At 34.3% G+C, this 23,309-nt stretch overlaps 1 protein-coding gene across 1 annotated transcript; it reads left to right on the forward strand.

Moving 5' to 3' along the window:
• The first annotated feature begins 9,778 nt into the window (after positions 1–9,778).
• Positions 9,779–14,791, forward strand: LOC104216954 (protein IWS1 homolog 1). Its single transcript, XM_009767096.2, has 11 exons — positions 9,779–10,052; positions 10,672–11,173; positions 11,414–11,533; positions 11,740–11,960; positions 12,061–12,190; positions 12,279–12,341; positions 12,427–12,504; positions 13,162–13,256; positions 13,355–13,420; positions 13,527–13,680; positions 14,251–14,791. Exons 1-11 carry the CDS (start codon positions 10,033–10,035, stop codon positions 14,347–14,349), a joined length of 1,548 nt encoding a protein of 515 aa, XP_009765398.1. The 5' UTR covers positions 9,779–10,032; the 3' UTR covers positions 14,350–14,791.
• The last annotated feature ends 8,518 nt before the right edge of the window (positions 14,792–23,309 follow it).

Genomic DNA, 23,309 nt, shown 5'->3' on the forward strand with positions numbered 1-23,309 from the left:
GAGATTGACACACCATAATATCAAAAACAAATTAACTAGTATTTGGTTAATTTAAACTAAAATTATTAGATGAAGAAGTTATACATATGCAAGTCCATTACTCATTAATTAATCGACTATATTTTTATACAAAGAAAGGAAAATTATATTCAAACACAAATCTAAACAGGAGGGATTCAACAGGAACAAAGCCTGATTAATATTTCATTTCGCTTCAAGCCGAGAGTGTACAAATGTGTACCTGGAAATGACAGTACAAGAAGAAGAAGATCAGCAAAGTAGTATGTAACACAGCAACATACAGCAGCAGAAAGCCCAACACAGTAGCTTCAACACCTCAGTCCAGAAATCCCAGCAACACGGAGAAAACTAGTAAAAATGGAGAAGACAAATAGTGCGGAAATCTCTCTTTATTTTTTTCTTTCTAGATTTGAACTCTCTATGGTGTTCTTCCACTCTCAATATTTCAGAAAATTTGGTTATATCTTTTTCACTCTCTCCAAAATGAATTTCGTCCCTGTATATTCTCTGTATCCAGAGTGTATATCGGGTGTATACTTCTCACTCCGCCCCCTCTTTTTTTCTTCTCTCTATCTAGTTTTTCCTCTTTTTTTTCCACCCCTTCTTCCTAAATTTTCTCTTCTATTTATAGCAAAATTTTCGAAATTTTCAGATTTGTTTTTTTATTATTTTATTATTTTTTTAATTAAAAGAAATCCCACTTACAAATTGCTTTTATTTTTTTAGAAAAAGAAATCCCACCTTTATTTACTTTTATTTTTAAAATTCCAACTTTAATTACTTTATCTTATTTAAAATCCCACTTTTTATTTTTTTAAAAGAGAATCTCACTTTATTTAACTTTTCTTTAAAAAACAAACCACTATCTTTTCTTTTTCTTTCAAAAATGCTACTTTCAATTACTTTAAATTTTTTAAATTTTCAGATACCTTTATATTTATTTTTTAATTCCAACCTTCTTTTACTTTTAAATTTTTTAAAAATTTCCACAAAACTTTTTATTTTTTTAAATTTTCTACATTCTTTTACTTTTTTTAAAAAAAGAAGAGAATTTCACCTATTTTTACTTTTATATTATTTTTTATTCAATACTTCCATTTTTCTTATTTTTTTTAAATCATTCCCGAAATTATTATATATATTTTTTAAAAAAAATAAAAAAATAAAATAAATAAAAAAATATTTTCGGATTTTTTATATATAAAAAAAACAAAAAATAAAACTATTAATAGTGATAATTCACCTTTTATTTTTTATTTTTTTGGTTTTGTTTTGTGTTGGACAAAAATGAAGAAGGGGTGTTGGGTTAATGGAGCGGACCGGGTCGACCCGGTTTGAAGTGGACCGGGTCATGGGGAAAGTTGGACAATTATTTGGGCCTGTGGTTTGAAATTGAAGAAGTGGCCCAATCCGATTTTTCTTTGTATTTTTGTTCTCTTTTCTTCTTTTATTTTTCTAAAACTAAATTATAAAAGTACTTAAATTATTATTAAGAACTAAATTAAGTTATAAAAGCGCAAATTAACTTCCAATAACAATTAACGCACAATTAAGTAATAATTAAGCATAAAATTGTTCATTTGGACATTAAATGCTAAAAATGCAAAAGATGCCTATTTTTGTAATTTTTAATTTTTGTAAACAAATTTAATTACTAACAATTGTAGAATTAAATCCTACATGCAAAATGCGACATATTTTGTATTTTTTATTAATTTAACAAATAAACATGCATAGACAAACATACAAATAGTTACACAAAATATCACAAAAATTGCACACCAAGAAAAATTATTTTATTTTTGAATTTTTTGGGAGTAATTCTCATATAGGGCAAAAATCACGTGCTTACAGCTGCCCCTCTTTGCCCGAAGACACGAAGGGTTTTCGTGCAAAGATAAAGCGAGCGATTTTTGCCCATCCAATATAGAATGAAAGCAATTTTTCTTTGTACAAACTCGATCGCAATTTTCCATTCACATTAGCCGTAAACTAATAACTAATAAGTTTTTTTTTTCCAGCATGTAATTAATTGAGAAATTTTCTTTTATTTTTAGAGACAAACTTAATAGAAGAAATGTAGTCACTATAGGTTTATCTTTAAAAATAAGAATGAGATGAGCCTCGCCAAATAAAAATACAAAATTGCGGGGCCCTCAGTAAATATTTGCTTTATATTGCTTAGACTTCGGGATGGACCGTTTAGCAAAATTCCACGGCCCTACCCAAAGTAGATGATACGCTAGTCGCTTTAGGCGCGCCTTTAATAATTTAATTTTCTTAAACTCGGGTGCACATTGATGTGACCCAAATCCAAATCTCAACGGAGTCAAAGTGTGTCGACGACCACGGGTACATTGATTGTAACGCGGTTCGAGATACATTTTCACAACGTTGCAATTCCTTGTAAAAAATAATAATAATAATTATGAAAGCGGTAAAAAGTTAAAATTTGCACATAAGTTCATATTTGTATTAAATCAGATAATCAAGCCAAATATGACAGTTGAGCGACCGTGCTAGAACCACGGAACTCGGGAATGCCTAACACCTTCTCCCGGGTTAACAGAATTCCTTATCCGGATTTCTGGTGCGCAGACTGTAATATGGAGTCATTCTTTTCCTCGATTCGGGATTAAAATTGGTGACTTGGGACACCCTAAATCTCCCAAGTGGCGACTCTGAAATAAATAAACAAATCCCGTTTCGATTGTCCTTTAATTGGAAAAAACTACCTTGTACCCTCTCGGGTACGGAAAAAGGAGGTGTGACAGCTCTGGCGACTCTGCTGGGAAAATAAACCCAGAACCACTGGTTCAGGTTTAGAAATTCGAGCTTAGATAAATTGTTATATTTGGTTTTATCTGATTTTTACATGTTTGAACCTAATGTGCTAAATGCTGCTTTTACCGCATGTACATTGATTGTTATATCGAATTGTTATATTTGGTTTTAGGCTAGTCATTCTTTTCCTCGATTCGAGATTAAAATTGGTGACTTGGGACACCCTAAATCTCCCAAGTGGCGACTCTGAAATAAATAAACAAATCCCGTTTCGATTGTCCTTTAATTGGAAAAAACTCCCTTGTACCCGCTCGGGTACGGAAAAAGGAGGTGTGACAGCTCTGACGACTCTGCTGGGGACATAAACCCAGAACCACTGGTTCAGGTTTAGAAATTCGAGCTTAGATAAATTGTTATATTTGGTTTTATCTGATTTTTACATGTTTGAGCCTAATGTGCTAAATGTTGCTTTTACCGCTTTGATATTATTTGAACTGTACATATAAACTGTGCCGAAACCCTTCTCTTCTTACCTCCGGGGAGAAGCTCGCTGGTCGAGACTCCCTATTTTGTTAGTGTCAATACCTGAAATAAGAAAGAGGCCGGACAAGTTATAAAGCCGGACGACTCCGCGGGTCCCCGGTACGTAGCCCCCTCCTCGACTCGAGTTGTCCGCTCGGGTACACAGTCTAGAACAAATACCCAGGTTATGAACCTAGAATAACTCAGCTTCATGCCGGATCCCTAGTAGGAACGTTTGTTTGCATCACGTGCATTTGACTTTGGAGGCTCAACACAGGGGTTGGGTCTGTCTAGGACAGGTGTACCAAAAAATGAAAATGACCATCCTGATGCATCTTACTTGCTACTACTTGCGCATTTATTTGATTCAGACTTGTGTATTGACTGACTTGTGAATATCAGGAATAATATTTTGAAATTGAAAAAAAAAAGAAATAGCGGTTAGGGAATTGATTGTTTATTTTTGAAAAAAAAACCAATACCAAATACTGTCAAACCTCTGCCGAGATTTTGAGAAAATGAGAAAAAAAATGTCTTATTAGTTTGTTTTATTAAAAGCAAAGGAAAAATAGAAAAAAAAATCATCATTGTTCTGTCTTGTTTTTTTCAAAAAAAAAAAAATAGAAAAGAAAATAGTTTGTTTTGCCATGAAAATGAAAATGAAAATGAAAAAGAGTCTTGTTTTTAAAAATATTTTATTTTTATTTTGTTTGTCTATGAAAATGCCAAAAATAAAAATAAAAAAAAGTCGTGCGTTGAAAGTGGTTTTATTATTTATACACACACACACACACATACATATATATATATATATATATATATATATATATATATATATATATATATATATATATATAATCCAAAAAGTATTTTTCTTTACTTCCAAAAAAATATATATATTTATATATATATATATCTTTATTTGTTGCAAAGAGTATTTGTCATGCCAAGAAAATTCAAAGTAAAATTCCAAAAAAGATATGCCTTGCAAAATATATATAAATATCTTTTGTTGATAAAAAAAATTAATAATAAAAATGTTTTCTTTTTAAAAAAAAAATCCGAAAATATTTTGATTCTTCTTTCAAAATTGAAAAGAAAATTCAAAATTCAAAAAATATTTTCTTAGAAGCATTTCTTTTATTAAAGGTAAAATTCTAAAAAGATATTTTCTTTTTTCTTTAGAATAAGAAAAAAAAAGCAAATGAAAATTCAGACAATATATATATATATATATATATATATATATATATATATATATATATATATTTATATCTTCCTTTTACTTTTGAAATTCTCAAAATTCAAATCAAAAGAAAAGGTATTTTTGGAAGTCTTTCTTTTAAAAAAGAAAATCAATCAAAAATCCAAAAAAAATAATATTTTCTTTATTCTATTAAAGCAGTTCTTTCACAAATTCAAAAAAAATAAATTAAAATTAGTTTATTTACTTTATTCATGACCGCCCGAACTACGCGGGTTTGATTCTCACCGGATGTGAGATACGTAGGCAACCCTCTTCGGGTCCAACCCCCCTTTTGCTAAAAAAAGTCCAAAAAAAAAATATGTCAAGATTTTTAATTTTGTCATAAATAAGTCGGGTGATGTCCAACTTCCTCTTTTACCAAAAAAAAAAAAATAGCAAAAATACATATGTCAAACTTCTAAGAAGTCGGGTGACGCTGTTTTATCAAGACATAGCCGAATGTTCCTGAAGGGGACGCCGGAAGGCTGACTTTGCATAAACAGCCACTTTTGGGTCATATTTAAGATTTGGTCCAGTTGACCCACACAGCCTTAAAAATCTTCGTCCCCGAGACGTTGAAAGGCCGTGTTTGCAATATTGAGTTTTCTAATTTGAAAAACGATAAAAAGAGTCATAAATAAGTCAGGTGATGTTGTTATGTCATAAATAGCCGAATGTTCCCGAAAGGAACGCCGGAAGGCTGACTTTGCATAAACAGCCACTTTTGGGTCATGTTTAGGATTTTTGGTCTAGTTGACCCACACAGCCCTATAAATCTTCGTCCCCGAGGCGCTGAAGGGCCGTGTTTGCAATAACAGGTTTTTATTATAATTTGAAAAGAAAAAAAATAAAGAGTCGGCGGTCAGGTGAATACCGTTTGAATTTTGTCATAATAAGCCGAGCCAGCTTCGGCCGCGTCTTAAACCGTTCTTACCGAAATAGCCTTAGAGTATCTTTTTTTTTTTCAGCATGTAATTAATTGAGAAATTTTCTTTTATTTTTAGAGACAAACTTAATAGAAGAAATGTAGTCACTATAGGTTTATCTTTAAAAATAAGAATGAGATGAGCCTCGCCAAATAAAAATACAAAATTGCGGGGCCCTCAGTAAATATTTGCTTTATATTGCTTAGACTTCGGGATGGACCGTTTAGCAAAATTCCACGGCCCTACCCAAAGTAGATGATACGCTAGTCGCTTTAGGCGCGCCTTTAATAATTTAATTTTCTTAAACTCGGGTGCACATTGATGTGACCCAAATCCAAATCTCAACGGAGTCAAAGTGTGTCGACGACCACGGGTACATTGATTGTAACGCGGTTCGAGACACATTTTCACAACGTTGCAATTCCTTGTAAAAAATAATAATAATAATTATGAAAGCGGTAAAAAAGTTAAAATTTGCACATAAGTTCATATTTGTATTAAATCGGATAATCAAGCCAAATATGACAGTTGAGCGACCGTGTTAGAACTACGGAACTCGGGAATGCCTAACACCTTCTCCCGGGTTAACAGAATTCCTTATCCGGATTTCTGGTGCGCAAACTGTAATATGGAGTCATTCTTTTCCTCGATTCGGGATTAAAATTAGTTACTTGGGACATCCTAAATCTCCCAAGTGGCGACTCTGAAATAAATAAACAAATCCCGTTTCGATTGTTCTTTAATTGAAAAAAACTCCCTTGTACCCTCTCGGGTACGGAAAAAGGAGGTGTGACACCCCCCATCTACGTATATCAACGTTAGTTTAATATTTATTTATCTCCTTTATTAATTATTTTATATTTTTGGATACAAATTTTGTTCACGATATTTAATTTTTTTTAATATTAAAACTTTTTAAAATCAACTAAAATTTTAATTATTAAATAACTCTTTATTTGAAACAATTAAGAATTTAGTTTAAATATATTATTCACTTATATGATGTTTGTACCATAATTATAATACCTTCCATGTTAAAACTACACTTAATAATTATTTTGACTTGAAAAAATATTTGTAAATGTACAGAATTTACTCAATAATTGAAAAATAACATATAATAAATAATTCTTCTTCTATTAACGTATATGAACATGAAACAATAAGGATGAAATAATAGAAGATAAAATATAATCTAAATGAGTTATTTTTAATTAATTTTCTTTATCCTTTTTTTTTAGAAATATTCAAACAAATGATAACTCTTTATATTTTTTATATATTATTTTTTTATTACAAATCATTGACTCAACATTAGTCATTTTTAAAACTTATATATTTACTTATTAAATTTTACAGGAGTTACGTGCCAACATCATCGTGATAAAAGTAATTTTTTTTTTACTTGTTTGTTCTATATTAAGGCATAAAAATAACACTAATTTTCGTAAGATAATCTTACAAAACTTAAGGACTTTCATTGAGTTGGATTTGGGATTAACATAAATATATATTTAGAAAGTTATACATTTTACTTTTATTATAAATCAAAGATATTATTTAATATAATACATATGTGAGTTTTTAAAAATTATTTACTTATTGGCACGAGGAACACGCGTGTTCTAAAACTAGTCTTTATAAAAGTGGACAGCTATGGTCTAACTCTTAACAGAGTTTTATAAAACTAAAGGAAAAAGCTTCAAATAGTGTTAAAAATAACGTTGCTAAATATTCTGTTAGTATCCCATCGCTCATTTTTCTCTTCATTCTCTCGCTCTCCTACCCATAGACCTTCTTTCTCCTGAAATCCATAATCGAACTCCATCCCTTTTTCTCCCAAATTCTTTGAAATTCAACTAAACCCTCTCTAATTTAGAAACTATGAGCCCTAGAAGAATAAGCGATGTTGTAATCAAAGAATCAAAGTTCATGGAATCAAAAGAATCAAAGTTCTGCGGAAGGAAAATCGAAAAATAAGCGATGTTTTCGTTAAAGTGATGCATTGTTTAATTTGTGGGCATCTTCTTGCAATATGTTACCAATTCGTGTGATTTGCTGGTAACAAAGTAATTGAAACTGAAGCTTTTGAAGCTATCGTTCCGTACTAATTTGTAGCTCTATGCTTTGAGCCTTTTTTTGAGAATTCAAACCTTCTGCTTTATGACCTTGTGGTGAAAAAAAGGTGAAAAATATATGATCTCTCTCAGAGTACGTATCTGATTATTTTACTTTGAATTGGTCTATTAGAATATAATTTTCTGCTTAAGTTTTTCAGATGATACCAATTTAAGGAACTGTACCTAACTCCATATAGGTATATTCACTGATTAATTCCTTTATTTTCTTCTAAAAATATGGGTATATTAATATACTTATGCACAAAGCCAGCTTCAAAATTTAAAGACGAAGAGTGTATTTTTTTCTAATGTTTATGTACACATAGATTGGGAAACAATAGAAAAGTAAAAACTCTGCACTAACTGTGTGTGTGTGAAGCTTCATGCATTCATTAAGAAACTAAAAAACTTTTTTTATGTTTATAACAAACACATTAAAATGTGTATTCCTGAACCTTGAAAAGGGTATTTGATTCTGTAACTTTTTGTCTTCTCTGATGGATTATTATATGCAGCGGAAGCAATCCCAGTATCAAAATCACATGTAATTTAGACAACTAGCATAAACGGGATTTCACGGGTTATCTCTTGAAGCGTGAACATATCTCTTCTACCACGTGAGCCTTCAGTTCCATAATTTCTCAATGGAATCTCCATCACCAGCAATCGTGATCCTCGAACGTTCCACAGTCTTCTACTGTGTTACCCAAATAATACCCGAAAATAGCAATTTCGTGTGGGCGAAATTTCTAGGAAAACTTGGCTGAAAATTTCAGCCACCATCTACTCATCCCCCTAGGTGGAAAACCTTATGTATTTATAGCACAAGTTTTAAGGGTTAAGACCCTTTTCCAAAACCTGTTGGGTTTTCTTTTCCACCAGAAAAATGATTCCTTTATTTCCTATTATTTAGGCACAGTAGGGACCACAAAATTTAATTAACAAGGCTTCCAATTATGGAATTAATTTGTAATTTTCGAAATTAATATCCACCATAATTAATTACGAATTATTCCACTAAAAATTCGTAATTACACTCCTTATTCAATTTCGAAATTCATCCATTAAATCTTATTTAACTCCCCATGTTAAGATTCAGATACGAATCAATTAAATTAAATTACTGACGATTTAATTTATTGATTATTTCCTTTAGACTTTCGCTTAACTTATTTCATGTGTCGGATACAAAATCCACCGGCCGGGTTTACACATGAAAACTTATAAGCTTTCATAAAGGTATATCATCAATCTCTAAACCGAGACATGGATTCCATCAACTAACTATTACTTCGCCAATGTATATTATTATTATCCAATTTACCAGGCATATTGACCCACGAAAGAATCTCGCCTTTTAATAAATCAAAACAATAATAATATACACAGCTAATAATAATTATATCAAGATTAAGAGTATAAGTACATTTAATGGCTAGAGAGTTTATTTTATTAAGTCAGTATAAAATACTTATCTCTACCTGGTCCGTTCAATACATACAAAATGTACTAGCACAAGAAGTTGGAATTAAACCATTCCCATAATCAAGATTAATTATATTTAATCTTGTGCTACAATCATTCCTGATGGTTTGTCCAATTCCATCATTAGATTGTGAACTCAAACTTTATACTTATAAGAACCGATGATTTAATCTTCCGTGTATAAGCTAAACTCTATACACTAAATCATCTACTATATAAGCAAATGACACAGACTATTATATGATCTATTTAAAACTTTATTAAAATTGAATAAATAATTATTTCATAATAAATACTATATCTAAACCAAACTCATGGTTAATAGTATATATCCCAACATTCTCTGGTTACAAAGTTGGTGAATAATCTTGCACCGGAAGTAGAGGATTTCAAAGGTGCAGTTTTGAGTTTATAAAGTCGTGAAGCAATGGAATACTAACAGAATATTTAACAGCATTATTTTTAACATTATTTGAAGCTTTTTTCGTTAGTTTTATAAACCTTGTTAAGGATTAGATTATAGCGTCCACTTTTATAAAGATATAAGGGATATTTTATATTTAGTGGTATAGATAAGGGATAAAAATTACTCCTATAGGCATATTTTAGGGACTACCAAAGTCTTTTCCTCCTCACAGAGGGCAATAAGAGATTTTGACGAATGCTGAGATAGAAGTTAATCAAAAAGTAAATAAATTTAAAGATAGAAAGTCCAAACCCTCCCTCGCTCTCTCCCCGCTATATCAATACTCGTTTCGTTTCATAGCCTAAAACGTTTTTCATCTCGCTCAGCAAAAATCGACTTCACCGAGCTACCCCCACTTCACAAACATCTACTATATATATTACTAATAGATTACTTTCAGAGACATAATATCAAGTTATCTTTTCTCTCTGCACCGTTGTCTACAGGGAAGTAGCGTTCAAGATGAGTTACAACAACGATCCGTGAGTCTCTTCTTCTTTTCTTTTTTGAATCGTGATAACAAAGGATTAGGTTTCAATTGTTTCTCTTTGATTTCAATCGTTGTGGTTTTCTTTTGGTGTTTTTTTTTTTTGGCTGTGAGATGAATTGGAGTTTCTGATGATGAAATTGATGGAGATTTTTATGATTTTTGGTCGGTCTGAGTCGTTTTGGGATGACCCATTTTGGTGATAAGTTTAATTAGTTTTTATCTGATGATGAATTGGTCCAGATTTGTCAGTTTATTTGTGGGTCTTTCGTATTCTTGGATGACTCAATTTGACGATGAGGTGAATTAGGTTTCTGATCATTGAATTGATTGGTAAATTTGTGTTTTTTTGTGCTGTTTTCCTGTGGTTCTGTATTATATCGATTTTGGATGACCCTTTTTGGTGTGATGAGTTGAATTAGGGTTTCCAATAATGAATTCATTGCTATTCTTGTGGATCTTTTGCTTTGAAGAAGAGTGAAATTATGGTATCTAATGATTTTATCTGGAAACTTTTTGGATATTTGTGATTTTTTGTGGGCATGTCTCGTTTTGGATGATGAGTTGAATTGGGTTACAGATGGCGAATTAATCGGGATTTTTTAATAATTCAGGTACATAGATGAGGAAGGAGAGGCGTTGGTAGACTTTGATGAGGATGTCCGATCTGATCACGAGCAACAGGAACACTTCCTTGGCGACAATCTGGACGATGACGATGCATGGAATCAGAGACAGCGAGAACGGTCACCTACCCCAGTGTATGATGATCCTAACAAATCTAAGCCGAGGAAGCGGTTGATTAAGAAAACTTCGGCTAGAGAGAGCACACCGGATATTGGGATAGGGGATGAGGATGCTTATGGCGGTGCTGCTGATGATGACATGGCTGGCATTGTGCGTGATGAGTCGGACGACGGTGGTGGGAAGAGGAAGAGGTTTGGTATGGAGTTTAGTGAAGAGAAAAGGAAGGAGAAGAAGAGGAGAGATAAAGGCGAGAAGAAGTTTAAGTTGAGGAAAAATGGGGGTTATGCTGGAGGAAGCAGGTTGAAGGACCAGGAGGGTGATCAGGAGATGAAGGAGATGTGGGATACCATTGCTGGTGGTGACTCTGAGGTTATTGACCTATCATTTCTGTTGTTATCATCTTTCCAATAGCTTTGTAACTCTTCATGTATCACAAGGAACTCTTTATCTTTTCGTTTTTGGGATTCCCGACTAAAAAATTGAGTTATTGAAGTTCCTTGCCTGGAAAAAAGTTACTGATATTGCTAGTTTAGTCTGTATGAGTTACTAGGGTTGAATGTGTTTAGTTTTAATGACATGTTTCTGATGTCTTTGTTTTCAAATGTGTAGGATGACCAAGAAGGTCCGAAGACATTGGATGATGATAACTTCATTGATGATAGTGGTGTGGATCCAGCTGACAGGTATGGAAGTGACAATGAACCACGGTCTCCCAGCAGTGCTCCACAGGTAGAATTTTGTCCTTATAGTTCGCTCCTGCTATATTTTTCATCCTCACGTCCTAATATTGCAGTTTCCTTATTCATGAGGCTTTGTAAATTTCAATAGAAAGCGTGCTGGTTTTCAGATTTCTTGCTTTTGTCTGAGCGCGTGAGCGCCCGTGAAGCCAATTGTTGATGGTGATGTCATATTTGCTCTAATTTGATGCTTTTCAGGCTGAAGAAGGGGAAGAGGATGATGAAATCAAGAAGCTCTTCAAGGGAGGCAAGAAGAAAAAGAAAACTGAAAAGAGTGCAGCAGAAATTGCATTGCTAGTAGAGAATGTTATGGCTGAGCTTGAAGTTGTTGCTGAAGAGGATGCGGAACTGAATAGACAGTCTAAACCTGCTATAAATAAACTAAAAAAGCTTCCTCTTCTCATAGACGTCCTATCAAAGTGAGTGAGTTTGTCGTTTTATTTTTTGTGGTAGTAACTAAATTTGTCTTTTTGGAGGCTAATATTTCTAGACTCACACTTTTAAATTTTCAATTTGCAGGAAGCAACTTCAGCAAGAATTTTTAGATCATGGAGTATTGACTCTTTTGAGGACTTGGCTTGAGCCCCTTCCAGATGGTAGCCTGCCCAATATAAACATTCGTGCTGCAATCCTAAAAATCCTTACTGATGTATGAACGTGGTTTCTAGATTCAAGTTAGTTTCTTGTTCGTTTGCCGTAATGTTATATGACTGATATGCTTTGTGGTGATCCTGTAGTATCCAATTGATCTTGAGCAGTATGATAGAAGAGAGCAGTTGAAAAAGAGTGGTCTTGGAAAGGTACCTTTAACGTAAAAGTGGTAATGCAATGGCTTTCGCGGTAGGCATATTGAGGAGACTTATTGTCTACTTGCTTGTTTTGTAGGTTATTATGTTCCTCTCAAAGTCAGATGAGGAGACTACAGCTAACAGGAAACTTGCTAAGGATTTGGTTGACAAATGGGTAAGTTGGATTTAACTATTCTTCCCCTTTCATGAATGGAAATATAAAAAGGGGGGATTCTGTATTGGTACTTATCACACTCCACACGTGCTGGAGTGTGAGTAATCTTTTGGCTGCTAAAATGCTGAGTTCATTTTCTAGTTCATCACTGTATCTGGAGAATATGTTTCAGACGTGCAATATCTTTCCAGCTTTTGTAATTCAGCTATATCATTCTTCTTTTCTATGGAGGTTGGAGAACTGCATCATGCATTTGGTAGTTCGAAACAAAATGGTTTAAAGGATTTTATTTCTTTTTGGATAGGTCATGTCTTTTTAATAGAATAATCCTTATATATTGATTTTTACAAGAGGGTATCTACTTATTGGAAATTTTCCACCTAAGAACACAATGAATTATTATCTTCTTGCACATATGTTATTGATTTTCTTATACTTTCGAGGAACTCTTGTAGCTTCTTTTGATCATCACCTTAATAGCATCATGGCCGTCAATTATAATTTTGTTCCTACACTCTCTAGTATATGTTGATTATGATTATGGTTTGTCTGTGGTTCTCCTTTGTCCGGTTTGTGGAGTTCATTTAAGTACCTGGTGTACTGAATAGGTGCTTACGAATGTGTAAAAACGCTGAAATTTGGTTGTGTTTGATCCAGAGTCGACCAATATTCAACAAGAGTACAAGGTTTGAAGATATGAGAAACTTTGAAGATGAGAGAGCTGCTCAATTTAGGCGGCCTTCCATGAAAAAGTATCTAATATTTTCAGTTCTTCTATTGGTCTTTATATCAGTTGTCTAAGAAGTCCGAATCTTTACCATCTATGACTATATTTTCTATCTTGACACAGACCCATGAATAAAGCTTCAGGAGTGGAATCCAGAGACGATGACCTTGACTTGGCTGGATTTTCACAGTAAGATGTTCTGACTTTGCACCTTTTGATCCTAGCATCTTTGAATTGAGTTCTGTCCGCTGCATCCTTATTCTTCTCAAGGTTTAATATGCTTGCAAATCTGCAGGGGCCAAAAGTCTGGTCCATCATCTTCCAGGCAACTTACATCAAGGCCTGAAGCAATGTCAATGGATTTTGTGGTGCGTCCACAATCTAAGATTGATCCTGAAGAAGTTAGGGCAAGGGCCAAAGCAATGGTTCAAGACCAGCGCCGAATGAAGGTGTGTCCCTCTTTCCAAGTAAATTTATATTTATATTATGTTCTTCATTTCACTTTCGTCCATCTTGGCACTAGAGATAATTAAGAACAAATGGGTTTTTGATGCCTTTTAAATGAAACTTCTTACTTCATCGGTAAAAGGGCAACAAAAGGGGGATGATTTTTATGATTAATCTGCCGATCTCCTTCTCAGAGGAGCCAGTAATAGCTTTCTACTTGACAAATGAAGTGCTCAATTTGTTTTTTAGCGGTCATTGTGGTAAAGCAGCTATCCACTTAATTAAAATATTCTTGTGAAATCCATTAATTTGGAGGAAATGATGTAATACTGGAGTCTCTGCCAGTCTTGATTTCATTTTTTTTTTTTGGGCGATAACCTGACATTTATCATCTTACGTACTCTTAATCTCATTGAAATGGGGTTTATGGCGTGAGATAACCCTATATTTTCTCCTTTTTGAGTATAACTATTTTGATTTCTGGAAGTTGACTTCGTTATGATGTTATTGCTTTTGCTGCTATTAGGAATTGCTTCTCTCTAACACTGAACTATTGGGTATGTTCATGGCAGATGAATAAGAAACTGCAGCAGTTAAAAGCTCCAAAAAAGAAGAAACTCCAAGCTACGAAACTCAGCGTGGAGGGTCGTGGCATGGTGAAGTACCTCTAGGCTCTAGTTATTGTGCTCGCCCTTATTTGGGTAGAACAGCCTGTTGGCTCAGCTATGCAACAGTTTCATGCAATTGAAGATGGGTGTTCTGTTCTTAGGAGGATGTCATCTTCCATGTAATATGTCGGCATGTCAGCCAAATACCAAATTTAGGTAAGGTGGCTGATACCCATTTATATTTCATATCTCACGTTCAACAAATAAGGTTCCAAGTCATTGGTGTAATGAAAGTCATGGCTGTTGCTATGAGTTGTGCAACTTGGTATACATTACTGCCGTTTGGGATGTATTAGGTTGTTCCCTGTATCTCTTTTGCCCAGGGGTTCTTCCCTTTCATTTGCTTTTATAAGTATTCCCCATTGTAATCAAAGTTCCAGAGCTAAACTACTTCATCAGAATAATTACAAATCTATGAGTCATAGACTATGACCTTTGCATGATTCGTTGAGAGTAAACACTTGACATGCAATTTTGCTAACTCACGCAATATTTGGGTTGTAAAATAAAATGCTGCATTACTACTGTAATTGATCTGTATAGCTAATGCATATATCTATTTTCACCGCATAACTCTATGTATATGTCTAATACAATGTTTGGCTTTAAACATCTAATCAGTGTAACTTAAGTGAGAATCCTTGTATAATTTATGCACTATAAAATGTGAAATAAAAATAACTATACGTGTATCTAAAGATAAAATACTCTTACAATCGCAATCTCTGCATAACAATCCATGTATTATTAGTTGTCATATAACAATTCTTGTGTTACACAATGACTAATAATACAAGGATTTTTATGCCGAATGACCTACTTTAATACTATTCTCCATGTATTACATTGAATATAGTACATATACTATAAATCAAACGTCTTACTAATTGCGTGAAAATTAAATTAGTATGTAATCCAGAGTTGTACCTTGCAAACTAAACATTGTACTTGGTTATGTGAAATTTTGTGCTTGAGATTATATTTTCTCATGCGTCTAACCAAAAGGTTCTCACTACATTATTATTCAATACATAGCTTATGTATTATATCTCCTGCATTTTGTTTATGGTCAGCCCTTGACCTCTTAAGCTCACCTGGAATGACCAACTCTATAAAGATAAAGTTAAAGTGTTGCACAAAAAATAGAGTCCAACTCTTGAATAAAATGGACTATTAATGGTTTCGATTCTTTCATCGGACTGTTAATGGTTTCGATTCTTGCATCTTTTTGCCATTCAATTCTAATAAAATATGCTGATCATAAAGTCAGTACCTTATTTCCATAAAGATAAACTCCAAAGCCTCCACCCCACCTTTTTTTTTGTGTGTATGTATGAGACTGTTTTGGAGAAAATGAAAGTTTTCAGCAAAGTGCTATCATAGCACTGCTACTAAACATTATTAGGGGTTGCAATTTGAGCCTAAACCCATTCAACTCGCCCAGAGATTAATGGGTGGAGCTAAAAATATTTTAGCTCATGTGTCTATTTGGGCTGAGCCCAAGTTAACCCATTATTTTTTATAACTCATTCTGACCTATCAAGTAGCTCAAATACAACCCATGAAGCTCACCCAACATAAAGGAATCTCAACCCAACTTATCTAGAAATTTACTTAGTTGTCCCACATTAGTTTTTGTATCTAAGTTTAAAAATGAGAATCAAGGTATTTAAGTTTTAATGTAAATATGAGTAATTTTGTAATTGAGTTGTGGTGAAATTTACTTATTTAGAAATAACATAAAAGATATTTTTCAACTTACAAATTTTAAATACTAATTTATTTTTTAAGAAAATATATTTTGATTCTCAAAATACTAATAGTATTTATTTACATTATATACATAGGTGTATAAAAGGTAAAACACTTTGTTTATGTAAGATGAACATGTTTCTAAAACATGGGTCAAGTTCGGCGGGTTGGGCTATGACCCGTTATTTAGCCCATCTTAGCCCAAATACACTTTGAGTTGGGTTGGGCAATGATCCATTTATTGACCCGACCCATCTTGACCCATCCAAATTCAGCCCAAACCGCCCATTTGCCACGCCTACTAAACATTAAGCTGCCTCCCAAATTTGAACACTGACCTAGCAATTCATCTATAAAATAATATTCACTTGTCAAAACTTCAATAATAGGAGTTTTTTTTTTAGTAATTCACTAGGCAAGTGCCTAGGGCTAGTTTTTACAAATATATCTAAAAGTTATCCTCTAACATTTGAAGACTAAGTAGGCGTTTGGACATAACAATTGTAAAATTTTTGTCAAAAAGTGATAAAAAATTTCTAGTGAAAAAGGTATTTGAAAATTAGAGTTATGTTTGGACATGAATATAATTTTGAGCCCTTTTTGAATTTTTGTGAGTATTTGAAGTGAAAATTTTGAAAAATAGCCTTTTTGGAGTTTTTCAAATTTTCGAAATTCATTTTCAAGTGAAAATCGAAAATTTCAGAGAGAAATTCAAAAGTAGCCAGATTTACAACTGGTCATTCAAAAATAGCCTAACTTCAAAAGTAATCGAAATTTAGCCACTTTTCATGTAAAGATAAATCTGAGCGAAAACACTGTTCAAAACCCGAAAAATATTTCAGTATATTATACTGGAGTTCCAACATAAGTATGCTTGAACTCCAGCATATTATACTGGATTTCCAGGATAAGTATTCTGGAACTCCAGCATAATATGATGGAGGTCCAACATAAGTACACTAGAACTCTAGCATAATATACTGGAGTTGCAGCAAGTATAATTGTCCAGTATAATATACTGGAGTTTGGAGCACCAGTGCTCCAGTCTCAAGTATATTATACTGGAGTCAGCAAAGTATACCGGTCCAACATAATATCCCGGAGTTCATACACAGGTGCACCAAACTCCAGTATATTATGCTGGACCGGTCTCTGTTGCAGCAAAATAGTGGCTATTTTTCATTGACTTTGTAAACGCTGACTATTTTTGAATGACCAGCCCGAAAACTAGCTATACCATGCTATTTTTACAAAATTTCATGGTCAAATACCGACTTCGGAAAAAAATGAAGAAAATGAAAAAAAGATTCTTTTTTTATTGCCAAACGGACCCTAATTACTCATTTGCTTTGTTAGTCAATAGTATGAGTAACAACAACAACAACAACAACAACAACCTAGTGAAATCCCACAAGTGGGGTCTGAGGAGGGTAGTGTGTACGCAAACCTTACCCCTACCTCGAAGGAGTAGAGAGGCTGTTTCCGAAAGACCCTCGGCTCAAGAAGACAAAAGGAAAAAAGAAGATAATATTAGTAACACCACAGAAATAATATGAAATATATATATATTTATATATTGTTACACCCCATATTTCCGTACGTGAAAATACGCCATAAATAAATTAATGAGAGCCCGGAAGTGAGATGTCACATTCCGCAGTACTACATTACGACGATGTTGCACCCTGTAGTACTGTGCGTGAAATTTTTCGTAAGGTAATTGACATCAGTCCAAGGAAAATATTATTCGAAGATTATAAGGATTATGCTATTTCAAACAAGTAATAAGTAAATTCGTGAATGTGAGAGGGGAAGCAATTCAAAGGAAACGAATATTCGTCCAAGTTTGGCATTTGGGATAAAATACGGGTCGAGCGGTATTTTGAGCGATAATACCCGATAATTATAAACTAGTACCATATGACCACAGTAGTATAAGGTATAAAGTATATATAAAGTATATTAAAAATAAGTAGAATGTTAAGTAATTTGATGTAATTTTTAAATTATACGACTAATTGGTTAATTACCGGGTAGCGGGGTATTATCTAATTAAATTAATTAAATTTTTTGGATGAATACTAAGGTGAGAACGTGGCAGCCCCCATTCCAAGAATTGGTGACTCTTATATTAGAAATTGAAAGGTGGCACAATAGTAGATCTTGTGGCTTAGTCATTGGCATGTGGGGCCACTCCATTTAAGGCATAAAACCTCTCAAATAGAGGTCTTATATGAAAGTAATAGGCAATAGATAACTTCAGCAAGAGAAGTTGAATAACATTGTGATCAAATTCATTAAGAGAAATGGATTAAAAAAAATTAGACAAGGTACGCTTACTTCAAGCATGTGCAGGTTTCTCTTTGTTACATATCGGGAAAGAGATACATAGCTTGTGTATATAAAATAATTTTATAGGTAATGTGTATGTATTTACCACTCTTAAAAGCATGTACAATAAGTGTGGGAACTTAGAAAAATGTTTAGAAGATTTTCCAAAAAATTGAGGGCAAATCATTAACTTCTTGGAATTCCATGATCACCGTATTTGCCATATATGGCCTTAGCACAAAGCAATTTCAGTCTTTGATAAAATGAGACAAACACTCGTCCAACCAGATGCAATAACTTTTATAGCTCTTCTATCAAGTTATAAACATTCTGGTTTGCTCGATAAAGGTTGGAAATATTTTGATCATACGAAATCGGATTTTTTTTCCTACTCTTATCTTGCCATTACGTGTTCTTTGCAAAAGACGTGTGTTAGAGGGATTGTCAAGAAAACCGACTCAGGTATGTTAAGGCTAAACTCTTCTTTCATTTGGCATGATGTCGTCTTTACATTAATATCCCGGAATTTACGTATATTTTGCGAGTCTCACAAATTGCGTATATTTTTCTAGTGTTGTAAGTTATAATATTTTCCTTATCGGGACTTCATATTCATTTGAGTATTTCATTCTTCCAGTCAAGAGAGCAGAGAAGTTATATATATATATATATATATAGTATTATATATATATATATATATATATATATATAGTATTAAAAGTATTTTCATTACCATCGAGCTATAATCGATGGGCAGGCCACCATTGGGCAACCTCTGATCAGATGGTAAGTTATATACCGAGCCTAATGTGGCCGAGCGCTTATGAGCGAGCCCAGTTGGTTGAGATACAGAGCCTAGTATGGCTGGGCGCTTATGAGCGAGCCTACTACGGCAAAGCAGTTATATATATACCGAGCCTACTGTGGCCGAGCACTTATGAGCGAGCCTAGTTGGTCGAGATACAAAGCCTAGTATAGCCGAGCGCTTATGAGCGAGCCTACTACAACAGAGCAGATATATATGTATACCGAGCCTTATAGGGCCGGACAACTATATTGAGAGAATTGAGTCAGTATGAGCAGGTAAGCATATCTTCAGATTATCTTTGAGTTCCAGCTACTTGCAGTTATTATATTATCAGTTCAGTTTCAGCTTTCAGTATATTGCCTTACATACTCAGTACATTATTTCGTACTGACGTCCTTTTTCTGGGGGCGCTGCATTTCATGCGTGCAGGTCAGACAGACAAGCGAGTAGGCCTCTTCAATAAGTGTTGCCCGAGCTCAGCTTGATCTGTATGCTCCATGCCTTTCGGAGTTTTCTGGTCTAGAGCCTTATGTATATCTTATATATATACGTATATATGTCATGAGTAGGTTGGATACCTGTTCCGATCACAGTATATCCATTAGTAGAGGCTTGTAGACATATCTTGTCAGTTAGTGCAGTAATTTGCCCTTTCAGACCTTGTATGTATACTTGGTTGGTTTGTCAGTTGTAATAAATATGACGACCTTGTTGGCCAAGCTTTATATTCATATTTAGTCAGCATTCGTTGTCGTTTTGCAATGTGGCCCATGGCCAAAAGTATGACATCATATGTTCTGAGTCCCTTAGTTGCAAGTTGGTACACAAGGATAGGTAAGGTACTGGGTGCCGGTCTCGCTCCCCCAAGTTCGGGGCGTGAAAAAAGTGGTATCAGAGTAGTTCTGTCCTAGGGAGTCTACAAGCCATGTCTAGTAGAGTCTTGTTTATGGGTGTGTCGTGCACCACACTTATAAGCAGGAGGCTACAAGGTTTTTAGGATTGTCATTCTTTCTTCTTACTCTAGATCGTGTGGTAGAGCTCACTTATAAGAATCCAAGTTCTGAAATTCTATTTTATTCGTAATAAGACGATGCCTACTTCCCGAAAGAAGGTTGGAAAGAGAGATAGTTGTGGAAGAACTGAGTCAGAGGAATTGAATTTTGTATGATGCCTACGATAAGTAAATATGAGGTCTTTAGCAGATCATGGGTGTACTGAAATGGGTAAGCTTCCTGATAAGAAGCCTTAAGGCAAGAATGCCTATCCATCTTTATGGTGAAGGACAATGAGAGATTAAGAAGATAAGTACAAGTTTCGGCAAGTAAAAGGAGCAAGGTGAAAAATGATACGAGGTACCTAGTTAATGAAGGTTAACAACGTTTATAATTGAGGCAGAGGAACATATGCTTCTTGAGTATATTTAATAGTAATAGAGGTATATATAATTAGTCACACCCTTTCCAGATATGTCCTATAGGGGTTAACAAAAGTAGTATAAGAAGATATGATGGATGAATTGATTGCGTCAGTTGACATTTCTGTAGGATATTGAAAATGTGCTAATAGATCTCTTTATGAGACACCTAAATGGTGCACTCTAAAGTAGTGCAGCCAGATATGAGTACTACAAAGACTTGCACTTTAAGCCTTGAAGGGATAAATATTACCTTAGTGTGGCTCGCGTCCCTAGTAAAGCGAAAACATTAAGCAACTTGAAGAGCCACTGGATGGAGCAAATGGAATCTAAAAGCGAAAGAATGTCGTGTTGAAGTTTTCACAAGAAAAGGGATATGAAGAAATATTAGCAGAATAATGAGAAGAGAGATAAGGAAGCATTATGAATAAGGTGTGATACATTGATGAAAACGGTAGAGTGTTACAGAACCTATTGTCAAATGAAGGAAGAGACGAAAGGTGATGGGCCTTAAGACAACGAAAAAGTATATGCCATAAGGTTATATCCTCATTTGGAGAAATAAGTTCGTGACTCCAACGCGACTACCAGAGGGGAGAGTTAATCCCCAAAGTAACATAAATCAGTATGGAATGGTAAACAAAATAAACTAAATACGAATTAGGGACTAAATGATTAGAAAGTACTCAGTATCATGGGAATTTCAAATTTCATTCCGACGGAAATAGAATGGACCACAGAAGAAGATTCACGATGAATTTAGAGAAAAGTCATTCAGGGAGAAGCTTCCTTAGAGCAAGCAATGTGAGCAAAGTTAAGCTTAAGAGACTGTATGTGCCAGTTACGCTATGTGTCACCTTCGCGAGTAAGGGAATTTGTCATCCTTTTTACAGGAGAATTGCCGCAAGGCGAGTAAGGATCATTGATGTTGAGAAACGACGCCAAGGATGAAGAGAGAAAACATCTATAGGTAGATCCTCATGGCTTAAGCTTTTAGTACACCCCTGAAGGGGGGGAGGGATATGGAGTGATATGGCATTAAGTCAGAACTAAGTAGTTCTAGTGACTATGGAATGGTAAAGAAAGAATGCGATAAATGAAAGAGGAATAAGATGGCACTTATCCAAGTCTTACAGATACGCTACAATTCAAGAATATTGTGCAAGCATGACGTCAAGGAGGGGAAGTAAAGGTTCCTGCCCGAGCTGTTATTAATAAATAAGAAGCCAGTGCGATATGTAAGTTAAGACAAAGAAGATAATCCAAGAATGATTACGAGGAATATTGATATGAGAATGGGCCAACGAGTAGTTAGTAATTGGTCAGGAAGATCCTAGTTATGGCTAAACAAGAGGTTACAGACGAGTCATCAGATCGTGTGAGATAAACATAGTAGAACCCAACATGGAGAGTTCAGCCTCGAAGAATATCATTATAATATTTGAGATATATTCAAACAAGAGTCGCGGTAACTAAAGATATTGTACGAGTGTTACGAGGATAAAAGAAAGTGCCACTGGGAAGGCAATCAAAATGTCAGTTTATAAGCAACCCTACAAGAACAAGGGTATGGAGGTAGGCAGCTATGGATGATTATAGGCAAGGAAGGACATCAAAAGGGTCCGTAATAAGCTCACAACTTTACGAGAGTCAAGGGTTCTCCCTAAGAAATACAACAAAATACTAGCTGAGGAAATAAGGAAGAAGGCTTCAACCTAAGCACAACGATCTAAAGAGGAAATAGTTGTGTAACAATAGTCTCACAACAACATTGTAAGCACTCCAAAGGAAAATGGCAACTACCATGGTTAATGAACGGGAAGTACAATTAAAAGTAATACTCGAGATCATATGAGTTGCACGAAAACTCTGGCATGCATGGGAACTAAGATAAGCTAAGTATGCATGCAACAAGGAAAAAAAAGACTAGGAAAAGTAATAGCCTATGTTGAAGAAATCTAGGAAGGAACGAAAGGAATTACTCGATCAATAATCCCGAGTTGGTAACGTTATGAATGTACTTAAGAGTTTGGAGTTCTATACCTGCAGTATATACAGCCGTAGAAGATTCTGGTATACGTTAAAAGAAAGAATTGAGCCCAGGTCATAGACGAATGATTGAAGTGTTAAAGGATTTTATCATGAATATCCCTCAGTGCCTATGAAAGGCAAAAGTAATAACTAATATCAGGAGCCGCAGATCAGAAGATAGCTTAAGCCTACATAAAGGCTGATTAGAAAGAAGAGGAAACTAAAGATTTACATCGACTAAACAAAACAGGAGGGACCAAGAGAATTATAGACCTCAAGATCACTCTTAAATAGCAGAGGTGTAAGAGAGATATCACAGTAGCCATATTTTATAACGGCTCTACGATGAAGCCAATTGAAGAGTACCAACCTTATAAGAAGTTAGTATGAAGCTCCCACCGGATTGCGTATGCACCAAAGGTGCAAGTATTATAATAGAGCTTCAGGTTGTGGAGATAAATTATACCTATGTGGAAGGGAGGTTATGAAAGAGATAGAAGAATGTGAGGCAATATTTTAAGGTAAGTAAAGAAAAGGTGAACAACATATAATATACTCAAATACAGAAGGTTATGACTAGTCCATACTGTGGAAAAGGGGCTAGAAGTGCAGGGATTCAGTATCCAG

Source organism: Nicotiana sylvestris, chromosome 6, assembly GCF_000393655.2.
Source record: "Nicotiana sylvestris chromosome 6, ASM39365v2, whole genome shotgun sequence".
NCBI classification, from domain to species: domain Eukaryota; kingdom Viridiplantae; phylum Streptophyta; class Magnoliopsida; order Solanales; family Solanaceae; genus Nicotiana; species Nicotiana sylvestris.

What these genes read in the sequence shown, in the direction of transcription:
- LOC104216954 (XM_009767096.2), top strand. Translation starts at nt 10,033, where the DNA reads ATGAGTTACAACAACGATCC. An exon ending in CTCCCAGCAGTGCTCCACAG is followed by an intron (nt 11,534 to 11,739) that starts GTAGAATTTTGT and finishes GATGCTTTTCAG; the next exon opens with GCTGAAGAAGGGGAAGAGGA. An exon ending in AAGACCAGCGCCGAATGAAG is followed by an intron (nt 13,681 to 14,250) that starts GTGTGTCCCTCT and finishes TGTTCATGGCAG; the next exon opens with ATGAATAAGAAACTGCAGCA.